Source organism: Pseudorasbora parva, chromosome 19 (assembly GCF_024679245.1).
Source record: "Pseudorasbora parva isolate DD20220531a chromosome 19, ASM2467924v1, whole genome shotgun sequence".
Taxonomy (NCBI): Eukaryota; Metazoa; Chordata; class Actinopteri; order Cypriniformes; family Gobionidae; genus Pseudorasbora; species Pseudorasbora parva.
Window position 1 is genome coordinate 18,226,950 of NC_090190.1, and position 19,680 is coordinate 18,246,629.

Consider the following 19,680-nt stretch of genomic DNA (forward strand, 5'->3'; position numbering starts at 1 on the left):
ATTTATCATTTATTAGTGCAAACAAAATGAAGGGCATTGTCAATCCTTTTTCCATTTTGCTACTGTCATTGATGAAAGAATATTTATTTCAAAGTGTAAATCTATTATTATAAGGAAGTAGCCTTGGTACAAGTTATTAGTGTTTTCACTGGAAATTTTAAGTAAAACTATAACATAACATTTTGGTTTACAATAACTAAAGCAATTTATGCCATGGTCTGTCTGAATATTCAATTTTGATTGGCTGGAAGGTGTGCAATAAAATCGTTGAATGCACTGATAGTTCCAAGTCAGATGAATCATCGTTCTATATTAATGCGTTGTTTTCATTATGAATCGCACATGCACGCATGCGTCACTCGCATAAAGAGCCCGGTGATAGCGCTGCAGATTCAGGAGCAGAGAAACTTGTTATCAACGCCGCCGCGCGACTTTAACCAAGAAAATAGCTAAGCTACTGGATCTCTACATTATATTTCTCTGCAATGATGGGGTTACATCCCTATTTTTAAGTAATAAACACACATTTTCATCGTTAAAAAAAGATGCTGAACAGACACAGTCATGCACACGCATGTACGAATCTGCCTCTATCTCTCTCTAATTACTTGAAATAAATAGGCTACTATAATCCATTCATTCAAATAAACATATTACTTTAGTTTATAAACTACTTTATCTCTGTGTCTGATTCAAAGGAGGAAGAATGCTGGATCTAACAAGCCTGATGAAAATAACGGTCAATGTTAGTTACCCTTTCAGTCAAATATTGCACTGCAAACATGAATAACAGCTTTAAGTTGTCAATGTTATGTCAGTTGTCAAGAGGGCTGACCTCTTGTAACCAAGTAGCTCGCTTTTTAGGTAGCCTACTAAATCGGCAGGAGGCTTACATGCTGCTCTTCGTGTACTCTCAGACAGGTGTTGTCATGTGCGCTATGGAAAGTAAATGCGCCATACGTCATTGTGTCGCTATAACATTGATATCGCGATATGCCACTTTTTTTATCATGTAAAAATGTATACCGGTATTATTGTAGACGGTATGATATGGCACACCCCTACAGCAGACCCTCTTTTTTTGAAAATTAGTGATTCCCCAGAGGTTCGAGATTTGGTGTGTTCCATCAAAGCATTTCAAAGATGGCCGCAGAGTGAAATTACCTTAAAAGGACTTTAACCATACATGCGTCAAAGTAGCGAGAGCAACTTATCTCCATTTACAGATAAGACAAGACAAACACAGGCGGGTGGTGTATGTACACAAAAAAAAAACATCCCGACAGGTCTAAAATATAAACACTTAGCTTACCATAGTAAAACGGTAAGACAAAAACACATTTTGGAAGAAGGGTGAAGGATTATGTATTGACTCATTACTTACATTTTGTCAATTTTCAACAACAACAAACAAAAGTGTACCTTTGTTTTGCTTCCAAAAATAAAAAACAAAGAAACATTTCTTGATGCAACATGTTAATTATTTTATCAAGTCTTCTCTTGTTCTTATGTTTCTGCCGCAAGTGTCATATTACCCAACCCACAACAATGAGAAGCAATTATAAGTTTGCAGATGTCATCATCAAATCAGACTCAAACACCTGAATAAGTGTGACCCGACTCATTCTGGCATCAGCTGTAATTGGTACTGCTGGGAAGCAGGGACTCAGGGTCTGAATTACACCCTGTAATCTTCACAACTCACGTCTAGTCATTTACAAGGGGGATGAGCAATCATTCACAAGTCATTTGACTGATCCTGAATCAACAAAAGTGAAGCATCTGCATATCTAAGCCTCTTTAGTACAGTCTCTTAAACAAGAAGAGGCTTCTTTTTAACTGATTTATGTGACTATTTTCCAGGTCAGCATGATTCTGCCCTGCTTTGCCAACTCGTGGACTGGCCTCCTCTTATCAAATAACTGTGGTTCAGAGAACAAGGGTCTTATTCATAAAAAAAAAGAAACAAAATAACCACTTGCAACAACATCAGCAGATTTATCTGCTTGCTTTCTTTTTTTCTCAACAGTAGACATTTTAACTTCCTTGTCTGTGACCCAAATTGATTCTTCTTATTTTTTTAACAAAGACATTTATTTGTACCAAGTAAGCAAAAACAACCACAACAACAATACAAAATCAATATACACTCAACTAAAGGATTATTAGGAACACCATACTAATACTGTGTTTGACCCCCTTTCGCCTTTAGAACTGCCTTCATTTACCATGGCATTGATTCAACAAGGTGCAAGCGTTCTTTAGAAATGTTGGCCCATATTGATAGGATAGCATCTTGCAGTTGATGGAGATTTGTGGGATGCACATCGAGGGCACGAAGCTCACGTTCCACCACATCCCAAAGATGCTCTATTGGGTTTAGATCTGGTGACTGTGGGAGCCATTTTAGTACAGTAAGCTCATTGTCATGTTCAAGAAACCAATTTGAAATGATTCAAGCTCTGTGACATGGTGCATTATCCTGCTGGAAGTAGCCATCAGAGGATGGGTACATGGTGGTCATAAAGGGATGGACATGGTCAGAAACAATGCTCAGGTAGGCTGTGGCATTTAAACGATGCCCAATTGGCACTAAGGGGCCAAAAGTGTGCCAAGAAAACATCCCCCACGCCATTACACCACCACCACCACCACCAGCCTGCACAGTGATAACAAGGCATGATAGATCCATGTTCTCATCCAAATTCTGACTCTACCATCTGAATGTCTCAACAGAAATCGACACTCATAAGACCAGGCAACATTTTTCCAGTCTTTAACTGTCCAATATTGGTGAGCTTGTGCCAGTTATAGCCTCTTTTCCCTATTTGTAATGGAGATGAGTGGTACCCGGTGGGGTCTTCTGCTGTTGTAGCCCATCCACCTCAAGGTTGTGCGTGTTGTGGCTTCACAAATGCTTTGCTGCATACCTCGGTTGTAACGAGTGGTTATTTCAGTCAAAGTTGCTCTTCTATCAGCTTGAATCAGTCGGCCCATTCTCCTCTGACCTCTAGCATCAACAAGGCATTTTCGCCCACAGAACTGCTGCATACTGGATGTTTTTCCCTTTTCACAACATTCTTTGTAAACCCTAGAAATGGTTGTGCATGAAAATCACAGTAACTAAGCAGATTCTGACATTCACTTTGGAGTTCAGGAGATTGTCTTGACCAGAACCACACCCCTAAATGCATTGAAGCAACTGCCATGTGATTGATTGATAAGATAATTGCATTAATAAGAAATTGAACAATGTTCCTAATAATCCTTGAGATGAGTGTATTTTATTCTATCGCATTTTATTTTAAATTGTTTTAGTTTACATTCAAATATTTTTCAAAAGTAGTAATTCAGCAATGATGCATTTAATTGATCAAAAGTGACAGTAAATACATACTGTTACAAAATATTTCCATTTTAAATCCTATATGAACTACTTATTCAATATATGTATCTGATATGAATTAAACATGTCGAATTATAATGGAAAGGATTATTAATACCTCTTCCATAGACATAAGTGTGTATTTTACAAACTCTAAATGTAGTTTTTTTTTTAGTCCTTATGTGACTTTATATGTTTGAAACCTAAAATAAACAGTATATGGTTGAAAACACTAAAAAGTTGTGGTATATGACAGCTCTGAGCGCGCCTGTCTGATCGTGATGCACTTGATCATACGCAGGGACCAGTCTAGACTGATTACACCTGGGTGATCGTACGTGCGAAAGGCTTAAAAACAATACATTTTCTGACGCAAATTTTTGAAAATGTAGGCTTAAATCTTTTAATTTTTCTGAGAAATGCTTGGTTTTTACCGAACGCGTAGTCATATCGTATTGTATCGATCTGGCATGAAAATCGCGATATAAAAATGTCCATATCGTTCAGCCCTAGTGAGAATACGGACTCCAAACATTTGAATGGTATATTCTTTTATCAGTCATGTTTTTGCAGTTGTTGTTTTTGTTTGCCTAAATCTTTGAGCTGATACTGTGACAACGTTGCATGTTGCACAAAAACCATAGCCTACAAATCCTAGTTGGCTTTGTAACCATAGCCTACAGTTGGCTTGCGAACTGGAAAAAACAAACTCTGGACAGGTAAATCACATTGTGTATAGAGTTGGTGGGTGGGCTTAAACATAATGATTAACTTCTTAATCCGCACCGGATCGTGGGCGGGGCGTCTGACGCAAGTGGGCGTGTCTCTACTTATAATTACTTTTGTTTTATACAAACTGTTCAATCAACTATCTCAAACTATGCATCATTTGAAAGCTAAAACACTCAAGATTCATGTTCTGAACTCGTTTTTGCAATAAATACACCAGAGAGGAAAGGGTTAAATTAAATGCTAAAGCAGTGGCTATTTAAACATTAGCATAATGAACGCGGTACTCATCTCTCATCTCCTGACGTTCAGATCAGATCGGACGAATCCACGAAACAACAGCATACATGTCTGTGTAAGAGTCCACTCTTCAAAATGCATCCCACTTTTAATCCAAAACAACGAAAAAATAAGGGGAAAAAACTAAAAATCCTCCGTTGTTTGCATAAGCGTTTTGTGTTAAGAGTAATCAATCATGTCCATTTTCAATGAAATAGCGATTGTAAGCCTTATTTTGACAATCTCCCCTGTACTGTGGACTGTTCCGGTCAAATTAAACCCTCCCAGGTCTCTCTCCTTCAATCAAAAGCTGACTAGGACACATAAATAGAAAGGGAGCGTGTCACTGGGTGATACATCTGTCAGTCAAACTCGCCGGCCCTTTGTTGGATAAGCCAGTCAATGCCTAGCCAATGCATAGCCAGCATAGATTTGATTGATGGATGTAGTAACGAATCAAAAGACAATATTTTGCGTAGTTTCTGTAAGAGATGTCGTAAGAAGCATTGGTGAATACCTCATGCTTACTTAGCTGTTACTTAGCGTCGTCTCCACAGTATTCATTCATCGTATCCAGCGCCTGCCAGTGTAAGCACACATACTTACACACAACGCGCAGACTAAATTAGAGACTGTTTTTATCAACTAAATGAGTTTTTTTTACACTTGTAAATTCTGTAAATAGTTGTTTTAGTTATCAGGGACTGCAAATGCATTATAATTAGCAGTTTATTGCAGATTTATTTGAATAAAAACTACTCTTTACTATTACACAAATGTTCTAATATAATTGGACTTTATTGAAAGGACGCCCAGTCTTTTTTGACATAAAAGCTTACAGAAGCTACATTTTTGAGAGAATTGTCCTCAAATTTTAATCAAAGCATGATCAGACATTCAGTTTTATATTTAGGTTATTTTCAGGGCATAAAAATTAAAATCTAATATTTTTTTCCATAAGGGAATAATAAAAAAAATAAAAACGTGAGTCACTTACATGCATATTTCCCCTTGTTTTAATCTGTCCCTATACTATTTGAGTTATTATGACTTTTGGGTAACATAATTTAAAGTGTCTAGTTGAAAATAAGACCACATTTATGGATATAGACCATAGGGTTTAAGAGCTGCAGACATTTTTATTTGGGGTATGTCATTTTTTTATTTATTTCTTAGCACAGGGCGAGGGTTAAGAGGTTAAACATAATGCAGAGTTGTGATGGTTCCGCATGCTACTTGAAAACAAGGAAGCTGGCGAACATGGCGAACGATGTCTTTCGAATCGGCTTTGGCTTGGAGTTAAGCTTTTCTTTGAGAAAAGCACAGCACTGAAATTATTCTTAAAGGAAGATGTGTTCTGAGTTTTGCCAACCAGATAAGGGAAATGTTTAATTAACTAGCTCCGCTTCACCTTCTTTGTTGCTCTGGTTGGTTGTAGCACTATCCTATTGCGTTTAGAGGGAGTTTGAAAGACAAGCGTTTATCCCGCCCCTCGGATTGAGCCCTGTCAATCTTGAGTTTGCCGACCAAACATCTTGATGTGGGTTTGGCTTGTCAGGCTACAAAAGCCAATGACGAATTTGAAGTTTAAAATGTAAAACAGTAATGTGTGGAAATACAGACAAAACAATATTATTCAAAAGTGTCATATCAATGACAGCTTTATATAGCAAAACAGTTGGGTACAAGTCCCTAGATTTTAAGAACCTGAGAGAAGTTTAAGTTTGGGAAAGGTCATAGGAGAAATGAAACCTAATTTAGAAGTTTCAGAAACCTCTCAATAAGCCATTATAGGAGGTTTGCAGATGCTTCCTCTTAAGAGAATCCAGACAGGATCTTTCATTCCTCTTACATCCAATGCTTTCTAATCAGGGAAATAAACATTATCTACATGGAAAGATATTTGTTGTAATGATCGCTCTTATGCTTCCTGCTTGTTATCTTTTCTTGTTAGTAAAAATGACTTTCCCCTACAATTTCTAGCACTGCTAGCATTTAAACATACACAAATGATTTAAAGTAGACAAACATTTTGTACAGACTGAGGCCCCATTTACACTGCATGGTTCAAGTGACCCAGTTCCGATTTTTCCCTCTCATGTGGCAGAGATCGGATAAGAAATGTGTATGCATAGCAGGAAAAAAAAACAACAAACACATGAATTCCGATATCGTCTGATGGGATTCAGGGATAGATGGGATTCTATTCCAGATGACTGGGATAGGTGAAATTGCGTCTGCCATGTAAGCGGTCAAATCGGATATTCCCCAGTAAATGTGAGTCTTACATCACTGAAAAAGGGACAGAGGCAAATGACATCAACTACGGTGGACAAGAACTGCGATCACATGCAACAAGTGCTCTCCTCTTTTTCCTCTGCCTTACGAGAGCAATGTTTTGCTGACCTTTAAAGAAAGTGTGAAAAGCAAAACAGTGAATAACCATTTCATCCCTATCCATCGCATATCACGCCATTTTACTTCCTTTCCCGGGTCAGAACGTCTTGGGCTGTTTTGCCAGTTTATTGTGTAAATGTAAATATCGGATATGGGTCATTTTTAAAAAATGATGTAAGCGGGGTGAAAATATTATTATATTACTAAAAATATTTAAATATAACAAAGCAAATAAATTGCATATTGCATATACATGAAAATTTAAAAATTAAGCCATATTCTTACAGGTCTTTGGCATAATCACAGCTAAACATCATCCAATCAAAGTCTTTTAATAAGTACATGTACCAGTCACAGCAGTGCACAGCTCAACCAAATGCACCGAGGTCATTCAGCTACTGTGCAGGCCATTTCTTTTTTCTTGTTTTTTTATTTTAAACAAGATCACCCTTAATTACTATTAATGAACAGCAACACCGACCATCATGATCATAATTCAACTGGAGAGTATTAAGAAATGATAGCACTCCCAATTCTTTTAGTGCTTCATGTTTTGAAAATATTTATATTACGAATCACACACAACAATTTTAAATCTTTATAATGATCATGATATCTGACCTATAATGCACGATAGGAGCCGCCATGGTAGCACCCCAATTCAGAGAATCATATCTGTCGGATTATGTAATTTCCTCCACTTCTCATGAAAGTAAGTGGCCGGTATAGTGAGAAAATAATGCAATACATTTTATAGTTATATAATACCTACACAATGTGTATCTGATATAAATGAATAAAACAAGTTTGTATGATGCACTGAACTTAAATCACACTAGTGTGATCATACGTGTCAAAGGGTTAAATTAGTGTTTATTTTTAGTAAGCCCATTTTTTAAAAAAATGAATCAATTTGAAGCAGTGTTTTTGTTAACTACTAAAACTAAATATAATTTAGTTTTTGAAATAAATCTGAAATAAAAAAATTACATGAAAAACAAACAAAATTTTATTTCAGTAAGTTGCCAAGTAGGGATGCAGCTATTAACTGATTTCTCAATTAACCGCGCTTAACAACATCACGGTAAATTAACTGTAAAGGCTCTGCTACAACAAGTGTTTCTTTTGCACTGAACGGAACTGTTGCAACTTGCACAAAACTAAAACAAATTTACACTAGTGATGCACCAGCTTAAAGTGCTGTGCTTTTCAGAGATATGGAGCCAACCCTTGTACACACTGGATTAACTATGGAAGAGGTACCTAACAGCTGCGATTTATTTCCACCAAAGAAATGGCTGAAGTTGGCAGTCTACAGTTTTTTTTTTTAAAGCGACAGTTATTTTAGAACGCATTATTTTTTTCATGGCCACAGGTCATGCAGTCACAATAGTTTTTCCTTTTTAGTCAAAATATTTACAAACTTGTTAACTATATCACAAATTATGATATACACTACCAGTCAAAAGTTTGGACACACTTTCCCATCAAAGAGAATGGAAAAGTGTGTCCAAACTTTTAAATGGTAGTGTATTTCGATTGTCATATATGTGTAGGTGAACACGTTTTGTCATTTAAACAACTTTATTATTATTATTATATGAGTGTATATATATAATGTGCAATGAGTTTGGAATTCAGAGGATCTGTTTACATCACGTAAATTCATCAATTTTCCCCGAATACATTGAAGTGGCCAGTGAACATGGGAGCAGAACAAACTTTGTTTCATGCACATTGAAAGCATTATTATTGCAGCTTTCATGAATATCAGTGTATAGAATTTAAATTTAACAAACTATACATGTCTTTTTAATATAGGCTAGTAATTCATTTAAATATCTATTTCAACCTCTGAAACCTCAAATAAACATTATGTGGTGGAATAGTGTTATATGAAAAGCTCTGAATACGTCGTCTCTGGCTCAGTGCCAGCCAAAGCAGAGAAGCATGTGTGACTTTATCACTGATACAAACAGCCAAAACAAAAAAAATAGACATGACTTTCCCAGGTCACGTGTAAAATTAGATAAATTATTAAAAATACAATTAAAATGAATATGTATGGGTGACAGTAGTTTATTCCCCTCACATTGACATGGATGTTTACAGAGCAGAGGTCATCTTTCTTTAATTCCAAAGAGAGAGATGGACTTTGTCTTTATTATTAATTTGTGCTGTGTTATTTGGTTAGTGTTATTTCTGGTTTAAAAGGCGGCAAAAAAAAAACACTTTAAAATCGAAAGGGTTCATGTGATTTTATACATTGTTGTGAAATGAATGAATGCATAATCGTGAAACCGTGATTATTTCTCAGACTTTAATCGTACCCACAAAATCTATAATCATTGCATCCTTATTGCCAAGGGAAATTTTCTTATTTTAGTTTAAATACTAAAATTACTAAAAGTGAAATAAAATAAAGCTAAATAGTAATATAAAAAACAAACAAGGCTATAAAAAGGCAATAATAAACCTTAAAATAAAATTTAAATTAATTAATCAAAACACTAATAGATACTAAAATAGTAAAAAAACATGGATTTGAGGGACATTCATATTCACACTATTATACAATATATTTACAGATTCAATTTGATGATATCAACAGTATAGTGCAATATTCCAAGTGTATGTTTAAGTGTTTAACTCAAGTGGCACAGAGTTTAATCTTGCTGTGCTCTATTATGTAATTTAACTTTAGTCACCTTCTGCTTTTCTATTTACCCTAAGAACTCTGCTTATAAGCTGAAACAACTTGTTGCTCTAAATTCAGTTTATAAATCTTGAAAAGTTTAAAAATAAGACTTACCCATGGGAAAAGAGAGACGGGGGAGGACATGAGAATGACAGCTGAGGACAGTCAGAAGAGACAGACAGGCACAAAGTAATGCTGAATGCACCATCCTGTTGGAAAACCAGATGGCCACGGAGCACAACAGAAGAGCTCAATCCAAAGGTTGGTCTATCTGTCGCTGTCGGGTTCTGCGCTTGTCCTTTCAGCACTGAGTAGCCCACAAGGACACCACTTCAAACAGCCAAAAGAGTCTGCCGTCATCTCATCTGCTCAGAAAAAAGAACTTGTTAAAAATCAGACACCGAGTTCTTTAAGCATCACTTCCTCTGAAGCCACCTCTTCCTCTTTCAGAATTTAGCATAAGTTTAAGAAACAGTCAAAGGCTGACATACGTCAGCACGATATCTTTATCTGTGATTAAGGGAGGGTGATTAACTTTTTTACATTCATAATTTGGTGAACCACCATCCGGAGAACGTGTGTGTGCGCGCACCTATCAGCAGTGTGGAGTGGATAACAGAGTAATATGCTTCTCACTAAGAAGTGTTGGTTTGATGGCCACAATATTCAAAAATAAAAATAAAACATTACACTATACTGTGGTTTAACTAGGCACAAGTTTTTCTATGACGCAAACATGGAGTGGGGTTTCTCTCATCACTGAGTGTGGAGCAAGAAATGGAAAACTTTTTTTTAAAGATAAATCACATTGAATCATGTCTGGTGATTGTATGATGGGAATATCCCTGTGACCCAAAAACAGACACATGGTGACTAGTGTCTTGGACAACCAGGATTTACAAAACACTCCAGAAAAAAACTCCAGTAAGACTTTTTGTGACAGATCACAAATACCAATCAATCAGGAAGCAGTATTGACCGATAAAGATGACCGATACTGATCACGGGGTCTATTGGAAGAATTAATTAATCATTTAGCATTATTTATATGGATGCCATCGTCAGGAATTTACAAATGTTATTTCAGGGCCTGAATTTCGTTTTGGAAAATGGGGGGAATTCCCCCCTTAAGTGGCTCTTTTGGTTTTTTGCATTTTTATTTATTTATTATTATTCTTAGAAAAATTATAATTCTCTCACCTAAATGTTTGATTACACAATGCATTTGTTGCAAAATAGCTTACACATAGCACAAGACTGATTTCAAACTCTGAATTTACAAAAAAAGACTAAAATAAGAACAAACACTTACAAAAAAAAAATCCTATAATAAAGATACAAATGAAAAGCAGTTTTCAGATTTACGTAAAAAATACCTTGATTTAACCTCAAAGGTAACAGGATTGTATAAAATTTTATTATATTTTTTTTAATTCTGAAGAAAACCAATGGTTTACTCAAGAAAAACTCACTAAAATGATGCAGGTATGTTGCTATGTGGTTGCCAAGTTAACTTTAATGCTGTTGTTGTTGTTGTTTTTTAGCATGTATAGTTATGTTGTTGTTGGGCTGTTATGGTTTCTAAATTTATTTCGATTTTTTCATAAAGCTTTGGTACATCGTATTAATTTCTATTTTATCCTCTGCCTGATAAAAATTAAAAGTCTGTACATGTAACATGCAAGTCACTTAAATACATAAATTATTAATAAATTACAAACCTCTCCAAAACCAGCAGCACAATCTAAGATATATTATTAATTTGTGTTACAATAGCACAAATGTTGTGTTTAAAAAGTTTAACACAAGGTAAAATAATAGAGTATGAGTCACAGCAGTCGTGATGCTTGTCTTAGTTGAGTCTGAGGGTTACTACTAAACAGTAAATTGGTTTACAATATACACATACTTAACCCTGTACAAGCAACAAGTTTTAAAGGATAATTGTTTCACCTAAATAACATAGGTCAACCTTATTTCCTGTACACACGCAGGTCATCAATATACAAACCCAAATTACTAATTCATAATTTCAGGAGTTTGTACTTGCATTTAATCAGATCAGAGGCAGAGGAAGCAAGGGAGGCAGAGTCTCCTCAAAGAAATTGGCTGAGAAAATAATCAATATTACAAACAGCACAAGCATTACAAAATATGACTCTTAAAAAGTGTATGAATTACATGTTTTTCTTAAGTAACATTGTTCAACAGTGACACTAGCAAGTAAAGTTACAGCGGGAGTTATCCCCTCCCCTGAGCCCATTGAGTCTTAACAGACCCTCCAAAGTGTGCGGTGGGTTTAGTAGGGTAAATGGGAACGATTGAGGAGGCAATGCCTCCATCGTGCTATGATTGGATATAATCACTATGTTTGAATTATGATTGGTTTGTGCGACAAATCCCGTCTCGGCTTTGTGCACGTTCACGAATCGTTAAAAAGTAAGTAAACAACTCCACCAGGTATCACCGCTTTATGACACATCCCACTGAAACTTGAAATAGCCTGAAAACATCATGACTATGGGCTTGTTTTTCCCCTGAGCAATCAGCGTTGTGAAATTAAAGGTACATATTTCATGTGACCAGTGTTTACTGAGCTTGATGATTGTTGAGTTGACTATTAAAAAGAACAGCTGAACAACAGTTCACAAATACAATATTGTTTAAATTGTTACTGCCTTTAGTTATTCTGGAATAACTGTTTAAAAAAAAACACTAAAAACACTAACTTGATGAAATGTATGCCTAGTTTTAATAAACAGCACAATAATTACATAGTGTAAATACAAAATAGAATTTAATTAATTAATTTACATAAAAAATAAATTAAAAAAAATAAATAAAACCTTTGCCTCATTATTTTAAAACACCACTGCACGCAACCGATTCAGATATAGTATAGAACATGAATATTTGTTGTGCGGTCCTCCAGAACTCTGGAAAGAGTGATTAGAAGAGATTTATAAGAAATTCAGTCCTATTATACTTGGCCAGTGGCATTAACTGGAACAACCATATAAGAATTACCCAATTGTTAGTTCCTTAAAAGGATAATGATGAAGTACCAGTATAAGCAGTTTCAGTTAGTCACTTCCAACATGATTCATGCCACAGAACCAGATAATAAGAAAACAGTGTGACAGCCCTATAAGAGAGGACTTTTTACACCCAAACATGAAGATAGCCTTGTAGGAGACCCACCCCTAAAGCATAAAAAATAACTACATATACATATTTTGATTTATCAATTTATACACTGTGAGAGAAATACTACGCATAATATTACAATTTTCAATGCAATTGCATCCTTTTCAATGCAATTCAAATGTATTTATTTAGCACTAGCCTTGCTGCGATAGTCAGTTGCCAGTGTTATGCGGTGTTCAGCCGCAAAATGACTACATCACTTGCCCACTGCGGCACTGCTTCCACCGTTGTTTTGATTTTTTTTTAATAGTAAAATCATTTCATTCAGTTAGAGAACAGACACTACAATTTCACAAAGCTAATAGTGAACCTGCAAACCTTGAGGCAATCTGTAAACTTTGCTTGATGAAGGCAGCAGCATCCGGAGGTAACACTTCTAATTTACACACACCTTCGTGTGCACCAATGAGGCCGCCAAAATGGGCCCTGCAGCAAAAAACATTTTTTTACAGCAGAAGCCAGACACGCAGGTAACAGCCATCAGTAGACCTTATCAAACTTAGATCAAACTAGAGCGCAGCATCAGAATTTTGTTTTTTAACTTCTGTTAGCTCTGTATATTTCTACAGCATAGCTGTCAAAGACAAATTAGCTGGTGAAGTGGATTTACTTATTGTAGAGTTAACATAATGTTTGAAGAGGACGGCATGGCAAAAGCGTAATGAGCGGTTGATTCATAAATCTTACCTTCATTATGTGGAAATATAAACCAGAAGGCAAAACACAATGACCACGGCTCTAAAAAGGGATGGGGCTACATAAGGTCTATAAATGAGACAGTAAGAGGTGGAACACATGCACTGTTTTCATGCATATTTTCCCCAAAACAGCTGTCGCACGCACCTTTTAAAAATACATTTTGTAAAATCTTCTTCTATAAGACATCCAATCCAAGGCAAAATAACCTCTTTAAGTTAATAGTAAATTGAAACCCTGACGCTGTGTAAACTATCAGATTTTCAATGCAATACTTTTCCATTTGGATGTGGAGATTTGAAACTAAAAGAAGTGCTGGACACTCCAGTGTTGATCCACCACATATGACACTCAGCTGTTTGACAAAGCAATGGAATTTTGAGTCATATCTTGACTTCCATCATGTGACAGCAAACGCTATATATTACAACAGAGGCATTCACATCTGATTAAGCATAGTGGTAGACCAAAACATATGGCAATTCATGTGTAAGAACAGGTCAGATGAGTGCGTCACAATCTCCTGATGAGTGTGATATTACAGTAAGGGCTCTAGAGGTTTAAATTACCTGGACAGTGTTATCTGCTAGCATTCCCATTCATCTCAATGACAGTTGTTTGGCTGGCTAAGGATTTGAAATTACACATCTCATGTATTATTTTAGAGACACAGGAAATTAAGTCATGACAACAGTTCCGGCATCATATAACTTGCACAAAGTCCATCACTACCAGTTAGAAAGTATCCTGATTTTTGATGCGATGGGAAAAATAACTAGTTAATTTTGTCAGCTATTTTAGTGTTAGTCCTGTGTCAAATGTACTTTTTAGTTTTTATCATTAAGTAAAAATATTTGTTGATATTTGTTTTTGTTTAGTCAAGTTTTAGTCAATTAACCCTGGCTTAAAGGGATAGTTCACCCAAAAATTCAAAAAAGATTGATTTAATCCATGATTAAAGTCACATCAAACTCACATGTGACTAAAACTTTCAGAGCAAAACTCTGCAGATTGTTATATTAGGGCCCCTAGTGCACCATAGGATGGGAAATCTATGCAGTGTAAACATATTACACTAGGCTAGACTGCCTTAAAAATATAATTTATTTTAACCATTATTGGGACTTTTAAAGTTCATCGTGTGAATGTCAGCAACGGTGAACAATGTGCACAATGTCAAAGTGCAAGACAAATTGATGAACAATTGTGGTTGATACCTTTTAAAAAGTGATCCCTATCTCTACCAAGGCAGGCCTTAAGCATCTGTGCATGAATTCCTCTTTAGCAAGAATAAAACCGCAAAACAGAAAGAGGAAATATGATGTATAAGTCACACTTACACCGGAACAGGCTAAGACATAGACAATAGACAATAAGGTTTAAGGTTAAGGTTTTAAATATGCAAAAAAACTCAAGAAAACATACATTGAATAAAACAAATAGGATAAATGATAATAAATAAGATAAATGAAGGTAAATTATTAACTGATACTTAAGATATATAAATAAATAAAGGGTACAATGATGGATACATATAGTAAAAAGATTTAGATTTGTACTCCCAAGTTCTAGCCTGACAAGCCAGACCCACATCAAGATGTTTGGTCTGGAAACTCACCATTGACAGGGCTCAATCCGAGTGGGCGGGATACAACCAACCAGAGCAACGAAGGTGAAGCAGAGTTAGTTGACAGATTAAACTTTTGCGGTATCCGGTCGGCAAAACTCTGAACACATCTTCCCTTTTTAAGAATGACTTCAGTGCCGTTCTTTGTTCTTTTCTCAGAGAAAAGCTGAACTACAAGTCTTCCAGAGCTGATTCGAAAGACCGCCGTTCGCCAGCTTCTGTGTTTACTAGAAGCACGCAAGCGCAGCTCGGCCATCATTATGTTAAGCCCCACCCACCAACTCTATACACGATGTGATCGGCCCGACCAGAGTTTAGCGTTTACAGCTCAGAAGTGCATTGAGATTCTAGACAACACTCGTGGCAGATTAGATTTGTTGCTGCTATGGTGCGTCTAGATTTCTAGGCTACCTAAGTTCACATGTTCATCACAAAATTACCCCAAACAGCTAAGACTAATCTAAACACGATCTAAACAGGCTATGAAATTGTGAACGACACGCACTTTTCTTAGTAGGCTATGTTGGATTGACTTTGTTTACTTCGGTTGTAAAGACGATCAAAACAGACTAGCTGACAACCTGCCATGAACGTGAGATGTATAACCAATCAGAGGAGAGCCCTTCTTCTAGCCAATCATAGATGAAAATGGTGGTACCTTCCCCTACCATCTTGGGAAAAAAAATATTGCGTACCGGGCCGAATCAGAACGCAGATTTTGGTTCCTCATTTCTTTGCCATCAAACGTACTTTCGTGCTTTGGCTGGCGCTGAGACAGAGACAGAGACAGACGTGCTAAGCACTCGTCACATATCACAACTGTTCAGTGTTTTCAACACATCATGTTTATTTTAGGTTTCAGACATTTAAATGCACATAAAAAGCAGCAAAAACATGCTGATGTCTATGGAAGTGGCAATAACAATCCTTTCTGACAGTTATAATTTGACTGTTTTATTAATATCGGACACGCATTATATAAGTTACTAAATAGTTTACTCTATTCTTCTCAGAGTTCACCGGTCATTTACTTCCATGTATTGACAAAGATGAATTTACGTGATGCAAGTTAAATCCAACAGATCTGATTCTCTGAGGCGCAAACTATAGCGATGCCCATCACGCATTATAGATCAACTAACATGATCATTATGACAAACCACATTCACTTACACATATTTGAAAATCAAAATATCAGATAGCTCATGACATAGGTAACAAGTCTGTGAATATTTTGAATTAAAAAAAAAACCATAATAAAACGATACAGCTGAGCTCTGAGCTGTCATACAGCGCTTTTGCGGCTGCTGTGTCATGTGATGTGAGAAGCACGACGTGTTGCCATGGAAACAATAAGGCGATGCGTTCTAAGCCAGAGAATATGGTCATATTGCAAAATAATAATAATGCTGAACTGAAGATGGTTTGTAGCAGACCAAGACTACAGACTACTTTGCTGTTATTAGTGCTGTAATATCACTAGTATAAGTGCTGTTATTCAGTGTTAAATTAGGCCTATTGTAGTTGGTTTAGGTGGCTTTAGCTTTTACTGTGATTTTAAGTAAATTGTGTTTTGAATCTATATATGTATATATTTAAGTATTCTTTAAACTTTTAATAAATTGTTCAATTTAAAGAATAAAAAAATCAATAAAAAGCCAATCTTTAATGTCATCCCTCCACCGTTGTTTTGTGGCTCTTTATTTAAAACATTTTTTTTTTAAAGTATCGGTTCAGGCACAGGTACTGTTTTAAAAGTACCGGTTTGGCACCGGAATCATAAAAAACCTAAACGATAACCAACCCTAAGTGTGAACGACCAGTGCCAAAACGGGGTTTCATTTCTTTAACACAGAGATTGTTTGTTGAGCCTAGGGCGGGATCAAACTGATACAAAAATATCCACACCACAGTCAAATTAGGGACAGTTGTGTGGCATTTTTTCTGGTAACAAAATGGTTGGAATGTCCTTACAAGCAGTTTTCATTTTTCAATGTCAGCTATTATGATATAACAAGTTCTTTACTCCCCAACTTTAGCCCCTAAATTTGCCAATAATTTATCTTTGAGGGCATCGATATAGATTTGACACTTTATTCTGCTGCCCGATAAAGGCTCACTGGGCCATATACACTCACCTAAAGGATTATTAGAAACACTATGTTTGACCCCCGTTCGCCTTCAGAACTGCCTTAATTCTATGTGGCATTGATTCTAGAAATTGTTGTGCTTGGAAATCCCAGTAACTAAGCAGATTGTGAAATACTCAGATCGGCCCATCTAGCACCAACAACCATGCCAGCTCAAAATTGCTTAAATCACCTTTCTTTCTCATTCTGACATTCTGTTTGGAGTTCAGGAGTTTGTTTTGACCAGGACCACACCCCTAAATGCATTGAAGCAACTGCCATGTGATTGATTGATAAGATAATTGCATTAATGAAAAATTGAACAGGTGTTACTAATAAACCTTGAGGTGAGTGTATTTTCTAGGTACTATTTATAAGACTTTAGCCCTATTCGGACTGGATTAGTTTAACATGGAGACGTGGGGGTAAAGTAATTATTACCAGAGGTTCTCTGTGATTTTAGTCCCGTCCGAATGTGCCATCTCGGTAATCATTACGGACAACGTCAGTAAAGATTACCGAGACTTTTACCTTCTGTAAAAAGGTCTGGAAAAATGACCTCGGGTAATACTAATCCCGTTCGAATAGACCCGCTGTAAAAATGTAAGGTAGAATTCCGTCATTTCCTGTTTAAAAGTTTTTAAAAAGCGCATTTTGCGACCTTGGAGGCGCTTGAAGCATTCGGTTGCGTTGTAGGTGGTGGGACAAATCTGTGGAAAATGTCCGGTATTTTCCGCATATCATTTAAAGCAAAAAGAAGATCAAGCACTTATTAGAGGCACAACACATTTTAGCTCTAGGAAAGTGTCTATTACCAACATAATCCAATCAGAATCGTTAGACTGGACCTAACTGTTTATTAAAACACATATATATTGGAGACGGAGTTCAGACTGGCGCTCAGGTTGTGTGTTGTTTACTCACATTATAACGGTAACGTCATACGCACATGACGTCAAAGAGGTGCGTAAAGCGAGTTACTCCTCCCACTTCTGCTAGTTTTACTGAGATGTCTTATCCCGTGCGAATTGGCCATTAATATTACAGACGTCCTGAGGCAAAATGACTTTACCCCCATGTCCCCATGTTAATCTAATCCCATCCGAATAGGGCTTATGACTGAAACATTGATTCAGAAGGTACAGTCATCCTAATATAAAATGCATATTCATTAGAGAATTAAAGACAGCTGCCAATGAGAGAAAATGCCCTCAGCTACTTGTTAATAATTCACAACCTGTGTCAAAATGTTCGTGTCAGGACTGTCTGAAAGGCGACACCTCTAGTGTAGGTAGTCAAGCAAGCCAGATATAAACACAACAAACCTTACATAACAACCTGCCAGGCTTTTACATACCTAGCCATAAACAATCAGGAGACATGTCTATCATACTATAGCCTATTCTAAATGACAAGAAACTGCAGTGGCCCTGCACTCTCAGAAAAAAAAGGTACAGTGCTATCACTGGGGCGGTACCCTAAGGTGCAAAAGTGAAAAACGTTATCTCAGGGTATCTGCAGGTTTCACCAAGTTAAAATTAAGACTTAAGACCTTTTTAAGACCATTATGAATAAAATTTAAGACCTATATCACGCAATAAAAAAAACATGCATAGGAAATGCAGAATCACTCAATTACGCTACTTAAACTTATATTATTTAATTTATTTAATTTGAACAAAGTATTAGTAAACTTATTATTCATAGCTCAATCCCACCAGGATTAGCATATAAATATATAAATTTGACCAAAATTAGTTTTTATCGTGGTGGTTACTTCCATAGATTTGCAAACATTTTTTTTTTTTTTATATATAATTAGGATGCAACATTAACCATATTATTATGTTAGATGCACAATAGTCACACATGGCAATAAAACTGACAAAATGCATGAATCTTGTTTGGTATTACCAAAAAAAAAAAGGCTGGTTCATTGGTGTGCTATCTATCTTTAATAACACGATCGCTTGGGGTGGGAAATATGACCAACATCTTAAAAGTAAACCTCAGCAATAATTGCTTAATATAAGTAAAAAGTTTTCAAGTTATTACGTAATCAAGTAATCGGTCAGTAATACAATGTATACTTATAAACAAATGACAATAGGACAAATAAATACAACATAAAGATGCATATCTACAAAGAGGAACACCCACCCGTTTTTAGAAATAGGGCTTATTCAACTTCTTTAGACATTTAGATATGTGGGCAAATGCATTTGTCTCAGTGCATGCATTGTTTTAGTTTGGCAGGGTCGACGCTAGCTTAGCTTAATTAGTTTGCTTTCACTTTGAGAAATTACTAATGCGCAGATCCAGTGCTTACTGACACGTCCCAAACGTTTAAACTCAAATCAGGATATAGACATATGCAGAAAGTGTATATTTGATCGTTTAAGAGTAACGTTAGGCTAATGAGCCTAGAAATAACACATTCAATACACTTGCGCGAGCGCTGACAAGCAGCAAACACACGCAGCCTGACATCTGAGTTCGGAGTTTACATCACTGTTATTAACTATTTTAGTGC

At 36.2% G+C, this 19,680-nt stretch overlaps 1 protein-coding gene across 5 annotated transcripts in view; it reads right to left on the minus strand.

The window, feature by feature from the left end:
* Window positions 1-19,680, minus strand: part of sema4ab (sema domain, immunoglobulin domain (Ig), transmembrane domain (TM) and short cytoplasmic domain, (semaphorin) 4Ab) — a 50,899-nt gene that overhangs the window by 23,038 nt on the left and 8,181 nt on the right. For all 5 annotated transcript variants that reach the window (XM_067425728.1, XM_067425727.1, XM_067425730.1 and 2 more), the window contains exon 2: window positions 9,603-9,853. In XM_067425728.1, the coding sequence (XP_067281829.1) occupies window positions 9,603-9,696 (94 nt within the window). In that variant the 5' untranslated portion in view covers window positions 9,697-9,853. The remainder of the gene's footprint in view (window positions 1-9,602; window positions 9,854-19,680) is intronic.